This window comes from Lepisma saccharinum, chromosome 2 (assembly GCF_977018435.1).
Source record: "Lepisma saccharinum chromosome 2, izLepSacc3.1, whole genome shotgun sequence".
Taxonomy (NCBI): domain Eukaryota; kingdom Metazoa; phylum Arthropoda; class Insecta; order Zygentoma; family Lepismatidae; genus Lepisma; species Lepisma saccharinum.
Window position 1 is genome coordinate 139,992,559 of NC_139230.1, and position 14,668 is coordinate 140,007,226.

General features: G+C 36.5%; 1 protein-coding gene across 2 annotated transcripts in view; it reads right to left on the minus strand.

The window, feature by feature from the left end:
• Positions 1–14,668, minus strand: part of LOC145984519 (uncharacterized) — a 141,628-nt gene that overhangs the window by 33,277 nt on the left and 93,683 nt on the right. For both annotated transcript variants that reach the window (XM_083118176.1, XM_083118175.1), the window contains exon 6: positions 7,205–7,427. In XM_083118176.1, coding sequence (XP_082974302.1) covers positions 7,205–7,427 — 223 coding nt within the window. The remainder of the gene's footprint in view (positions 1–7,204; positions 7,428–14,668) is intronic.

Consider the following 14,668-nt stretch of genomic DNA (forward strand, 5'->3'; position numbering starts at 1 on the left):
TGTACTACAGTGTCTCCCAGGAGTCGCTGAACCCGGTGTTTACAACCATATAACTGAAAAGCTAAACGGAATGAGAAGAAAGGCTTTCTTCGATGATAAAGCCCTGTATGTTGAGAAAATTATGTGATACAAACATATGGAATATCATGCATGATTTAATAATAAATAATTAAAATGTTACCAGAAACGAAAATAAATAAATTGCAAATCGTATTTATTGACACAGAACTCACTGAGGTAAATTATTACAACATTTTTCAATATCTTGCAACGTTCCCATAGCATTGTGACACTCCATCCTGTTGAAAAAAAACCCTCTGAAAAACTACCTTCTTCCATAAGCAAGGTTGATAAATCCTGTTCATTTAAAAATTTCAAGTAGCCTTCAGCATTTAAGGTTCTGTCGGTGAAACATGGACTAACCAATCATGTTCCTCATGACACACAATACCGTTAACATACCAACACTAACCATTCGGCTGTGATCTCTCCAAAATTGGTTATCAGATAAAAAGCTATGAATATTCTGTTTATTAACTTCCTTTGTACAAAAATTAGCTTCGTCACTGTGAAGGACTTTTCATTCCAGTGGAAGCATCACACTGTAATTGTTGGAAACAACCAGTCACAAACTTCAACCCTTTGGGAGTATCCCTGATAAAAATCATGTGTAATGGCATGCAAACATCTCTCCCTAGAAGTCAGTATGAACTCGATGCATTACTGACGTATTAGAGCAATTTTAATGCTTTTCTCTGACACCCCGAAAAGGAGGAAATTAGTCTATGGGTCAAGTGGTCAAAATCAAGAATTTGGTATAATTTGGAGGTACTAATTTTCCTTTATGCCACAGTTATTTGGGTGTGTAAGGATACAAAAAAACCATGATTGCCATCTCAAAGTGGTAGTTAATAGAAATGGCAGCCAAGCCAAGATGGCGGATGTTCACATTTGAAAAAAAACTACTACTGTATATCTCTGAAACCAATGGTCCAATTTCAAAGATCTTTTTTTCAAATAAAAGCTTAAGATGTGTTCTATATTTAAGGTTATCTTAAATTTTCGATAGGAGCAACCATTAAGTAGTTAATGAAGGATTAGTAAAAACTTTACGTATTTTCACTAATAATTTTATGTTTATCATTAATTTACTAATAATCTAGGCATCTGAGAAGAAAGTGTTCCAAACAAAAATTGTAGCGCAAACGTTTATGTCTAATTAGATATATTACACTTGTTGTTTTTGACCTCAGAATTTATATAAAACAAATAAATTATGTAGTGTGAGCAGCAAATTCTTACAGCAGGATGTGTCCTTAGTCCTATTTAATTACACCTGTTGTAACTGGTATTGACTATTGAATAGTATATTATTGTTATATACATGGAATAACAATTAATACTAATAATAATAATTATTATTAGTAGTAGTATTGTTATTACTAGTATTATTATTAGTATTGTCATTATTTATATTATTATTAGTTGTTGTTTTTGTAGTACAAACTAGCCATGAATTTTGATTAATTGTTACCAGTGTTCATGGAAGGATGTTATCGATTGATTGAAATTAAAATTTTGAATATGTCAGCACTTAGGCTATTTGCACCCTTCACATTATATGGGCCAAGGCTATTACAATAGATAAAAAATCACCATGCATCTCTAAAATCTCTCTACCCATGGTAAAAGTAAGGCTGTATTGAGCACTCAGCACATATATGGGCAAAACACAGGACAACACACAACCATACAAACGTAATCTCCCCGATGGCTTAGTGGTAACATCATCAGCTTTTAATCAAGGGTACTCAGCTTCAATACCCTGTGGAGGCACAAAATGGTTCGGATCCGTCTTTAAGCTGTAGGTCCACTCCCGATTAGCCTGTCTGTGCATGAAGTGGACTTCAAACAAGAACTCAAATCAAATAACCCTACAAAGGATTATACTGGCCGTAGAACCAGATGCCAAAGCCTCGCTGACCTGCAAGACTGCAGTTGCGGAGGTGAAGTAAGTGGAAATGACGGGTGTTCAGAAGAACATTATGACATGCTCGTACTCTGTATTACTTATTACAGCCGAAATGTTTGCTTTCAAGTAGGGTTACCAGACATCCAGATTTTCCCGGACATGTTCTACATTTTAGCCTTGTGTCAGGCGTCCGGGAGGAATTTGAAAAATGTCATAAATATCCTTAAACATAAATAAACATTTTGAGCGTCACATAATAAAATTAGGCTAAATACGTGTTTCAGTTTAACAAAGACAAATCATGCAAGTTACAAGTCTATGGACTGAGCTCCCAAACTCAATAGTGACATTTATTTTGCTTCAGTCATTGCCGAAAAAAGAAAAGAAAATATTGTCCTGCTAGAGGACAAACGGAAAAACGGAAGCAGCTATTGAAGAAAAGTTTTGGGGCCACATTCTAATGATGCGACCGTTCAATGCCTGAGGGTAATTTCTTGCCTTGGGGTTTATATTGATGAAACAACGTGTTTCCAATTCTTATTCATTATCTTGATTGTAGAGCAGGGGTTTAGAGAACAAAGTTATTTAGGGTGTCTACTAGTCAAGAAAGTGAAAATCAAGAAAAAATAATAAAAGTAGGTCAAGAAGTCAATAAAAAGTCAAGTAATTATACTTGTGGTCAAGAATTTTTGCTATCCCAATGACTGATTAGTGGATTTAGTTTATTTTACTTAACTTTTCTGCCCCTTTGGCTAGTCACGAAGATGAGGATGAATGGCCATAAGATAAGATGGATGAAGAGACAACCACAAACATATAGGGACAACACGAGCACCACATAAGATTATACTGGCTGAGAGTCCAAATGCCAGAGCCTTGCTAGTCTGAAAATGCAGTCCAGAATGCATTAATAGATAAAATAGGTCAAAATCTCTTGTTGTATACTGCTGCAGTTTTCATTTTAACCAGCCTTTTGGTATGATTTTCTTATTAAATATTATTTTTTTAATTGCTAATTTCCAACTTAACCTTTATTTATTCGACCCCTACTTAGGTAAACAAAAACGAAAAATAAATGTAAAGAAAAATCCTGAAAAACTCAAGAATTTTGGATTTGTTATTTTGGTAGACACCCTGTTATTCAACTAAAAACTACCCAAGATGAAACTTCTGGAACCATTTCAATTACGGTAATTGCTGAATATTTGTTTGCCATTACAGGTCATAATGCAAAGGTTGAGAGAGTACTTTCATTACCATCAGCACAACGGACTCACGAGATTTTTTTTTTCCATAAAGTCTGTACGAAGTTTGGTACTGGTCCATATAATATCAAAGAGTTTGACTGTCCAGTCTCTCATAAATATATTTTGACTAAACCTGAAATTTTGGGAAAAATTGGCTCCTCTGTGAAGTACCGTTAAAACAGGTGCATTGTTTAGTATAATTACAAGTTTGGAAATTTTGAATTAAAGAATTCTCTGTTTTGTTTTGCTGAAAACTGTCAATTTTAAATTACTCTCTAACATTTTCTATAGAAATATGTATTATTTATTGCGAATGTTTTGTGTCCTACATTTTGACTCAATGTCCTACGTTTTGGAACATTATGTCCTACATTTCCCTTATAGTGATCTGGTAACCCTACTTTCAAGAAAGTATAAATCTGTAAAGATGGACCAAAGGTTAGCATCACCGAGTGAAGTGCATGCACCAAAAGACAGACAGTTTTGTACAATGCTGCAAAGAGCAGAAATTTTGAATGAGAAAAAAATGAATAATTTATTGGATTTAGCAGCAAAAGAAGCAAGGCAACAGCAAGGGGTGTCAACTTCTGCACAAATTTCCACCATCTTCTAGCTTGCATCACGAACCTTGTTAACACCAGGGTTGTTAAAGGTCCAGGAACCCATAAATTCTAATAGGTTTTATTGGGTTTCGCTGCGAGACCGGAATCTTTTTTCTTGCACAATTTAAATTCAGTCCAAGTTGCAAATTGTTTCATTGAAAAAAGGTTCCTGGACCGTATCTAAATTGATCTGGAAGAAATGTTCGTGGAACATAGTTAAATTAATCCAGATTTTTTTTTCCTGGTCCGTATTTAAATGATCTGGAATAAAGGTTCCTGGATCATAATAAAACTGATCTGGAAATAGGTTCCTGTACCGAATTTAAATACTTTTCAGATTAAAAGCTTCTTTACAGTCCAGAACCCATTTATGCTTGCTAATTTTTTCTCCTGGACCGGAATTAAATTGATTTAAAATACCTGGATTTTTAACAACCCTGGTTAAAACAGGGCCGACATTACTCCCGGCCTCCAACAGTGTAGAGCATGCGAAGATTCCAAGAATACCTCCATCTGATTTGTAGTTTCGAGAACTTGCTGTGAGTAGTAGGAAAGGCAACCCTGCAAGTGACCAGTCACGTTGCTTATTCCCCCCATCGACACAACAGTTAGAATCCTGCCGATCTTTCAGCTGGCGGGAAAACCGCCTTTATGCCAGTGACCCTCTGTTGGTGCGTTTACTTTCGAAGAAACGTGTGATAAAACAACCAATTAGGCCTACTGCTTGAGCAAGAAGGGGCGGCAACTTTAAAATCCCCCTTCCCCAAAGCAGACAGCAGGGAAACAGGATTTTCTCAAAATAACCATTCTGCGCTGTGAATGGACACTGGTTGGTATGGCACTTTAGGTGGAACAGGAGGGTATGTGCCGGAAACTACAACTGCCCTAGTATAGAGGAGACCACTGCGAGCCTGTCTGCCGTTTGAGTTTTCAGGTTGAGTTTTATGAGCACAATTTATGCACAGATAGACTACTCGAGATTTGACCTACAGTTTACAGAGCGATCCAAATCACCATGTACCTCCAACAAACATCGAGTCTACGACCTCTTCATTACAAGGAGGCGACTTTACCACTACACCTTGGGGAGAACCAAACCTGCCTTGGGAATCAGGAGCAGTTGCATTTATAAAGTTTCCACCAATAACTTCCAGTGGCATAGAGAGAATGTTCTCCATAGACAGTTCTGGGTTGTAACGATCACACTGAAAGTTAATGGGATTGTTACAACCCAGAAGTGTCCGTGACTGTACAAGAACCTACTCAAGGACAACTGGAAGAACTTCACCACAGAGAACATTGAAAAGCATATGGTGGTGCAGTATTTCAAAATTAGATAAAGTTTTTTCATTGGACAAATTTTATATTTTTTATAATCAAAGAATAGTATTCATTGCACTAAAATAGTAACTCTTGTATACAAATTGAATCTAAAACCAGTTATTTCATAAAAGTATTATTAAATAATAATATGCCTATTAATTTATTAAAAGCACCTAAAATTCCTAAAATGGAGTTTACAAAATCCTAAATCCCTGTTTTTTAGCATCTAAAAATCCATTCCCTAGATATCATAAATCATATTAGTTTGCCTTACAAAATTCAGACCAGATAAACCTGAAAATATTTGTGAATATAGTGAAGCAGGAAAATCAGCATGTAAAAATGTCATGGTATATAATTTTATCTGAGATGATATATTCTTTAATTCAAGGGTAGAACCTCAAAGTTACTTCCTTTTAAAACAAATTGAAGTACAGTGGTACCCTGATTTTATGATCCTGGATTTTACATTTTCCTGCATTATACATTCAATCTTGGTGGTCCCAACATAGCAAGATGTTATAAAATTTTTCTCGATTTTACATTTTCCCGCATTTTAAGTTTTTCCAGCTTGGTCCCCTGAAAAATGTAAAATCGAGGTTCCACTGTACTTTAAAGGATGATGATGATGAAATAAGTGTCTGCCAAGAAAAGTTGTTGTTGTAGTTTATGCAAAGAATTTGGTTCCTCCTTATTTTTTCCCAGTATTGATGGTAGGGTAGGTAATCTGACTTAGGATTTGCTACTTGTAAACTTTCCGAGGACGTACAGTCTTGAAAAAAAAAACTTCCCCCATAAAGCCTTAATACCAGTAGTCTTTTGAGGGAAGTATTTCTTTCCAAGACTGTACAACATATTAGAAGAGCCCATTTTGGCTAAGGTAGGGGAGAACCCTATTCATGAAGCTGCTAAACACACAAAAGGAAGATGTAAAAGGTATCGAAAAATCCCATCTGGTTTCCATCATATCACGAGCTTTACATGAATTATGTAGACATAATTCCGAGCAAGACTACCTGGAAACTTTTAGACAGTTTCATTTTTAAATCACCTAGGCCATAAATGTAACCGCACTAAACTTTAAGAAATAGATACAACATTGTGTATTGAACAATTACCCATAAAACTGTACGAACAATGTAATCTTTTATGCACGGAACCAATATTGCAATACTTCCTTGCTTTCTCCGGATAATTGTAATACTAGACCTTTGTGGCACGTGTGCAGACGAAATTATTTTGGCAATAGTTCTATTAACACAATAGGAAGTGCCAAGTTGACTTTTGTACAGCTGATATCCTCATGTATGCCTTAACATGCACACCTTTTGCACAGTGTGTAACATGCTCGCAATTTTGCAACTGAACTCCCTTCAATGCGAATCCACCTTTTGTGTCTCTTTGTTTCTCTACAACTGCTCCCTATTTCAAAGCCAAAATAATCCCTTGATCGAAACAAGCCATGCATTTATACACTGCATTATTGGTAATTGTTTCAGAGCAAAATAAACTTTCAACAATGTGAAAAATCGATCAGAGCCTAAAAAAGTTAGCACCATTTCACCGATTTTGGTGGAAAACATCCCTGCACTTCAACTGTTCTCAGCAAGGAATATGGAACATTTGAACATTTAGAGAAATACATTTGTTGTATAATTTTGAAATATGAATTAAAATTTAGAAACATATAAATCATTGACTTAGATTACAAAACATTCTTAAAGTGCACGTTGTTAGGAAGAATATACTTTTATCTAAAAGAAATAATAATTATAGAAAAAACACACTTTTCCATCTGATTATTACTAAGTTAATTCTCTAGTAAACATGAGTTAAACAGAATGCATGTAACTGATAATTTCATACTATCATTGTAATATAATATTCCCTGATAAGTAATGCCAATCAAGCAAAATTGGATATACAGTGTGGGCACAAATTCGCTTTCCCCAAAACAAGTATTTCTTCATTTATTGGGGAAAACGACTTTGTGCCCACCCTGTATTTCTCAAACTCTTCACTCACTAAGACAATGACATAATTACTTGGCTCAATCTTACCTGAAACTGATTAGCAATTTCCCAGAGAAGTGCCAAAATCACAATAATATTCCCTTCGATTATGTTGGTCCCAGTGATGATACTGTCATCAATTTTACACCCAGCATATTCCAAAGCACACAAAGCAGCTACGAGATTGTGGATCTTTTCATAATTTGAACGAGCTGGCACATACAAACTATCAGATTGCTGGAAATCTCCTATAAGCATTTCAGCAATTCTTCTGTAAAAATAACAATAAAAGAAATTAGCTTTATTAAAGAGTAACTAATTCATATTTTTTAAAGCATAGCTCATCACCATGTCAATATTATTTTAATGTAGTGAGAAGTGTATCAAAGAGTCATGGTGGTCTAGTTGGTAGGGCATCTGACTGCCATGTGGGGAAACCTGGGTTCAATTCCCGGGGTGGTTGATCTAAGGTTGGAATTTTTCTGACCTTGTTCCCATGTGAAGTAACTCTAGGGCTCACACATCCTCAAATCAATGTGTACCTGGTGACAACCATGGGGGGTAAAGGTGGCAGGAGGATAGTGCTGAATCACATCACCTCCAAAATGGCCAAGATCGAAAATGTGTGGGGCCCCATCCCCCACATCCCCTAAAATCTGCCTTCATGGCACAGTGCTATATACCTAGTGAAAAGTGTTGGTTGAAATTTTTCCACCAATACCATTGTTTTCAAGTCCCTAGAAGTGTGGCCAAGAGCAACATTTGTTCCTTTTCAAAGTATCGTTCATCCTTATTTGTGACAGGTTGGAAGGCCAGCACAAGTTCTGCATATAGATTTTCCACGAAATGCTGGACAAATTCCCACCCTCCTGGGAAGCAGATGATTGACAAGATCAAAGGCATGGGTAAAGTGAAAGCTGCACCCACTGGAAGGCATGCAACTACCTGGAAAAGGCTGTGTGGAAATAAAAGAAATCAGTCATTTTCAATTCTTGCTCGCACACACGTGGGGTAAGAAAGGTGAATGTTTTAAAAAACAGGATTACTCTCATGCTGTGCGGTTTCCGGGCCAGATGATGGCAGAGATCTTCAGATGGATGTAGGTAATGAATGTGGAATTCGTCTTGTTCTATCTACATTCAAGCAGCGAGGAAGGGTTGTGGATTCAATTTCTTCTCTTCTGTGTTCAGTCTTTCATGTGATGGTACTGGCCGACAATACAGTGTCTTGTTTTAATTGCAAATGACAGAGAATAAGGGAGAGCAGGACATAAAGATAGCTGGCCAGATGAGCATTATTTTAATAACTGTTGCTTTTCTGCCTCTTCTAACAACCTAAACGACAACAATGAACAGTGTTTACATGAAAGTGAAAGAGACACAATGAACCGATTTTTAGGTGTAACTGCAACACTTTAAAAAGTCTTGCAGAATTTCAAGAACTTCTTTCTTTGCATCCCCTGGGTCTAAAGAAAAGTTCACATATAAAAACACAAAATCTCACACAACATTTGAAAGTGAATAATGCTACATGAGAATAACTTGGGCTGGCTCCCGTGGTGGAGTGGTTAGCACATTGCGCTACAATGCCAGGGGTCCCGGGTTCAAATCCTGGCCTGGGCATGTATGTTTGTGAGTGTCCATTCATCAATTTCATCACATCATCACTCATCCCCATCTTCACAAATTAGCCAAAAGTGTCACAAAAGGCAAAGTAAAATAAAGCAAATCAATCAATCAATGAGAATAACTTAGGAGTTACCTAAGGTCATTAAAGGAATGTGATGAGGTTGTGACTCGATACCTACTTTTTGTTATTTAAAACTGAAATTATACAGGTATTGGTATTGGTGGGAATCAGTGAGAGTATTGGCATCAGTATCAGTTCAAAATGGTTTCAGCTCAGCCCTAATGTGTGTATATGCATATAAAGGGAGTATGCTTACATGGTAATGGGAAAAACAGGTAAAGAAGAGAATGTGAAGGGTACCACAAAATGGATACAACTGAAACAAAGAACTAGATAATCATCATCATCCCTCTTCCAGTTCTGCATGACAGTTTTAACCACCCTACATTATTCATCATTATATCTCCTTATCTATTTTTACCATTAGCATGCAAGTGTAGTGCTGTTCAAGTGTGTCTGGCAACTTGATAGATATCAGTGTCTGATTTCTGCTTCAGCCAGCCATGATTTACCCAATTGAAGTGAGAAAAAGAACACCATTTGGAGAGTCTGTGTTACAAGGCTAATTTGAGGATTACAATACAAGAGCACAAGGTGATGAATCAGAGATTTTGATCTGCACATGTTAAAAGAGTGAATGCACAACTCCCTCCAATTCACACTTTTTGGTTATCTGATGTCTTCTGTTAAACACCTCTTGAAGAACACCAATGTTGAATGCAATACATTGGTTAAGATAGAGGGTTAAGCAAAGAGCCATTAAAATTAGAGCTGAGTGAATAACAATGCTGATTTATTGGTATTGGCCAATATGAATGGCACTGGTATAAATTCAAATTTAATCATCAACACCTGATGATTCTTTTCCAAAGTCTGGGCATCTCGCAGGGTCTGCAAAAAATGCCATGAGACATTTTTGCAGTCTAATTATCCTGGAAATCATGCCAAGTGAATATTTTATTTAATTTGCTCCAATATTGTGTAGCAAAAGTGAGTTTCTTAATTAAATCACTGAGATATTTTGACATTACCATTTTCCCTTATGTAATTCTTCAAATATTTTAAAGCAAAACTATAGTAAATTGATGTGTTTTAATTGCAATTGAATATTAATATTTATAAATATTCTGAACACAACTTTTAATTGCTACAATGCTTATATATCTATATCAGAATCAGTAAGAGAATTGGCATCAGTATGGGTGTTGGTTCAACAAATCAACCTAGCCCAAATTAAGATATAAATAGACAACTGCAAACATGGTTCCCAAATATATCACACAATGTTAAATCTAAATTAATTAAAACTGGCAAAAAAGAATCAAACAAACAAACCTTTTTTATGGACATCACCCTGCAAGACTTAAATGTAATGAATTGTTGATTAATGTTAGAGTAAATACAAGAGTTTGGTCCACTTTATGGGGATAGGCTAATTTGGACTTGATATATGATGTAAAGTAGGATTTGAACCATTCAACATATACATCCACTATAAATTGAGCTCCTTGATTAGTCCATAAAGGTGATCTTTCCATTGATGCCCAACATAGTCTGAGACTTATATAACTAATATCAAATTGTCAATTAAAATACAGTAAATTTAATAACACTGAACCTAAAGGGAACATTTAGGTTGTCGAGCATTTCTTTGATAATTACTCCTTCTGACCCCTGTTTTTTTTTCCACAGACTAGTGCTGGCCTCTACAACAAACCCTATCTCCTCATGATCATTCTCTGACTGCCCGCCCATCTTCTGACTGCCCGCCCATCTTTGGACTGTATCTGGAGTGAATGGCATCCAAGCTGGTGATCAAGAAGATTTTGTTTCATAAGTCATAACATTTTGATCGTGTCTTCTAATTTAAAATATCAATCAAATGTAGGCCGAGGCATTTTGCACATGGTGGCACTGTTTCCAACTGCACCTACGTTTCTCTTCCACCACAAGCTGACCCAAAGTCCAATAAGAAGCACCAAATAATTACTTCCTTCACCACCACCAGTGCCCACTTTCTAAATAAACACCAAAATCCATATTCACAAGGAGAGGCTATATATAAATTGGGCATATTATTCCAGATTTCCATTTGTGGGGCATTGTTTCATTTTCCCATATCGTTACAATCAATCTATGTACTACTGTCAACAATGTGTTACCACCAAGTTTAATAAGTTCTGTTATCACTTCATCCTCGCCTCATATGGAATATGAGGAAACTATTGGAAACTATGTTTTCATTGATTTGCTTTATTTTACTTTGTTATTCCATCACTTTTGGCTAATTGCGAAGACAGGGATGAATGGTGATTAGATGAAATTGATAAAGGGACAATTCCAGACCTGGTCACGAAATGGAGATTTTTGCAATCCCGAACATCAGGATTATTAATATTTCCTTCCCATTCCCATCCTGACCAAAAATTTTCCACCCCACACGCCAATAGTTATGGCAGTCAACATGATTATAATGTCTCTTGTGAAAATGTTCTCTCATTATATTGTTGGATATATGTTAATTGCTGTAACTGACAGCCTGTACATAAAAGAAAACAATATTATTTGTAATATAATATCACTTTAATTTCTCCATTAGAATTACATGGACTTTTACCTTGTGGGTGCCCTTGAACCTACATGTTGTTTAGATGATTTGAAATACTCTGCATATTTTTGCAAGAAAATTGTTTCGATAACCAGGTATTTCTTGTGCATGCAACATGTAGAACCTGACTTGTAACTGAAACCACACATACCTTCTCATATACAGATCTACCCTTACACATATTATTTTCTTTCTTAAATTTGTAATGTAATATTCATATTATTAATGTTCTTGATTTGTGTGTAACTAGGATAAAACTAACAATGTCTTCTAACCTGACAATTACTTTAAGTGTTTGCCAGGAGGATAGTTTTAAAAAGTTTTAATCAAATTGAAAAAAATGGTAAATCAGTGTAGTGTTGTTTCATTAATTTTATCAATACATTCGAATAAATATAGAAATGCAACGAGACATAAAAAAAGTTTTAAAATGTAACTACCCCATGCAGGATTCGAACCAAAGACCCTTAGCACCATACGAAACCAGCTTAACCAACCAGCCATCCGGCAAACTTTGGAAGCATGTGATTCTTATCAGTCTCTTGTTTGTAGCTTCTGTGCATGTAACACAGTACTACTTATGCTTGTAATTTCCATTATACTGGAAAAGGGCTTGAAATATTCATGGCATTTAATGCTGAATCTAATTATGTCAACTTTATATTGAGATTTTCAATCGCCTGCTCAGTTATTATGAAATGATTACCATAGTGTACTGTCTAGCTGATGGAGCCCACGCTCGAAGTCCCGTATGAACTGTGAATACCCGCTCCTGCGTAGACATGACTCGCTAGCCTGAGACACTGAGACTGCAGTTGGAAGCACGTGGATCCTGCCCAGCAAAGAACCAAGCAGGGATGATGTCAGCCTGTGTCCATCCACCATGCGCTGCACATTGAGAGCTTGGGTCCCGACACATGGCAGGTCAGATAAGTGGACTTCCCTTCTTCCAGTGAGTCATATCAGCCCATGCAACTCTCTACTAGCTAGCCATTTCCAAGAAAAGTGTTTCAAAATTTCAAAGCTTTCAAGCCAGCCTCTTGAGGCGAAAATATTGTCCTACTGCCAAGTGTCCCAGTGATAACACATCAGTTTCATATCTCAAAGATTCTGTTTGTTTTTTTAAAACAATATTTAAAATTTTTGTCGGATTAGCTTCTTATGTGTGTTTTGTCTGAGGATAATGTACTGTATGCATTTATTACAGCTACATTCAGAATTCCATAAAATATAGTTCGTGGGCAGTGGCAGGAGGTTCTTGAAACAGAATAAGTTCCTTCTTGTTCATCTACAATATCAACTTCTCCTTTTGTCATATTGTAAAATGTAAGGAACTCAGGTTTCTTTTTAGTATTTGGTGGTTTAAGTCCACTTTATGCACAGTAAGACTAACTGGGACTGGTCCTACAGTTTAAAGTGGGATCCAAACCACCACCACGTGTCTCCACTGGGTATCAAACCTGGGCAAAAACGCTACCACTGTGCCATCGGGGAGCCAGGTAGCTCAGGTTTCATGGCTTCTTCAGAACTCTCATCAATATTGTCAGTATCATGAAACATCGATATAAAAAAAATACTTTGTTTTTGGTGAGTAAGAAAGCAATTTGCAATCATGTCTGAATCCAAAGACACTGCTGTTGATTGGTTTGTCTTTAGCAGTGAACAATGGCGGAACCTCTTTCCTGTCCTATCTGCTAGGCAGTGGTTTTCTAGCAGAGATAGAGCCAGAGGAAAGGACATGAACAAATTATCCATTGTCACATTCCACCCAGTGCATGATATTGGCTCTATCCTTCTCTCTACAACAGTCTTTGGAGAGCTGTAATGACTAAATGGTCCTGTAGACTGTTTGCTTAGTAAAAATTCCATGTTAACTCTACAAAATGTTTTCACACAAGTCAAGCCAAATATTTTTATGGAATGACTTTAACATTTTATCTACCATGCAGTTCTCACTGGGTGTGCATGCACTTGCACATCATTCCACAAACTGGGAAACGTCACAGATTTTGGAAAGACGATCTGACTGGCTTGCCTTCTCCCTATTTTGAATGTTATCAAATCTTACTGCTCTAAAGAGGAATATGAATTGCTGCCAATTCACTGTTGTTTGAAAAACCTTGTTCCATTAGTTGCCCATATATCTTCAAGCTTTTGGTGGAACGAATTTAAACAACAGAAAGGTAAAGATTTCTCAAACGTCTGTGGGAAGGGAATCATGTTCACGTGAGAACCTTGCTTTGTTTCTCTCGATCCAAATATTAGTAAAGTTCATTTTCTTTTTCTATTTCATAATGTAGGAAAAATATCTTCCAAGCTTCCATAGAAGAATGGACATTGCGTGCTTCACCTTTCGGTCCTGGCAGGTGAATTGCAATATTTCATCGGTATGCTTTTTTCCTTTGGATATATCAGTTTGTGGTTTCATCTTTATCAATGTACTCTGGTACAGCAGGTAATGAAAGCTGGTTGGTGGGAGGCTCACACAGCACATTTTCAGGAACTGGTTCCAGGTAATTGTGTTCATGTTCAACTGTGATTTGTCCACTTTGGTTCAAGTTATCCTCTTCAGTTCATCATCACCATCTTCAAAATCCACATGTTCTTCTCATCCACCTCAAACAATTGTCTACGTTGTTCTCTAAAAACTTCATTTCTGTGGTTTTCTTACTTTTCTACACTCTCTCACACACTCAAAATCCTCTGATCTTCTGTAGAATACATTGTAAAATACCAAACAATAAAGGCTGTATGTGGTTAAAAAGACCGGGAAATCCAGGATATATAAAATGTGGTTAAGTTGCACTGAGTGGATATGACTACGACAAAAGAAAACTGATCCTCACTTGGCCTGCCGCACAACTGACAAGAGATGAGTAAGTGGGACATGTTAATGACACCCTTGCCTTTGATAAGAGAGAGCATGTACACGGAGGGATGCAGGAAACAAGATTGGTGATGTAAACATTATAAACCTGGTCTAAAAGAACACAATGCAACCTCTCCTGGGTGTATTTGAAGAGTTTTAAAATTCTTAAGAAAGAAAAATAAAGTAAGCTTTTCAAAAACTACCAATGTTCATATTACATTAAAAACACACACACACACACACAAAATTAATATCATCCCTGGTTTGTGGTGCTGGTTCAGGGATAATACCAGCTGTACAAAAGTTAATATATTGTTTGGAATACCTGTGGTCCAGCTGTCCTTAG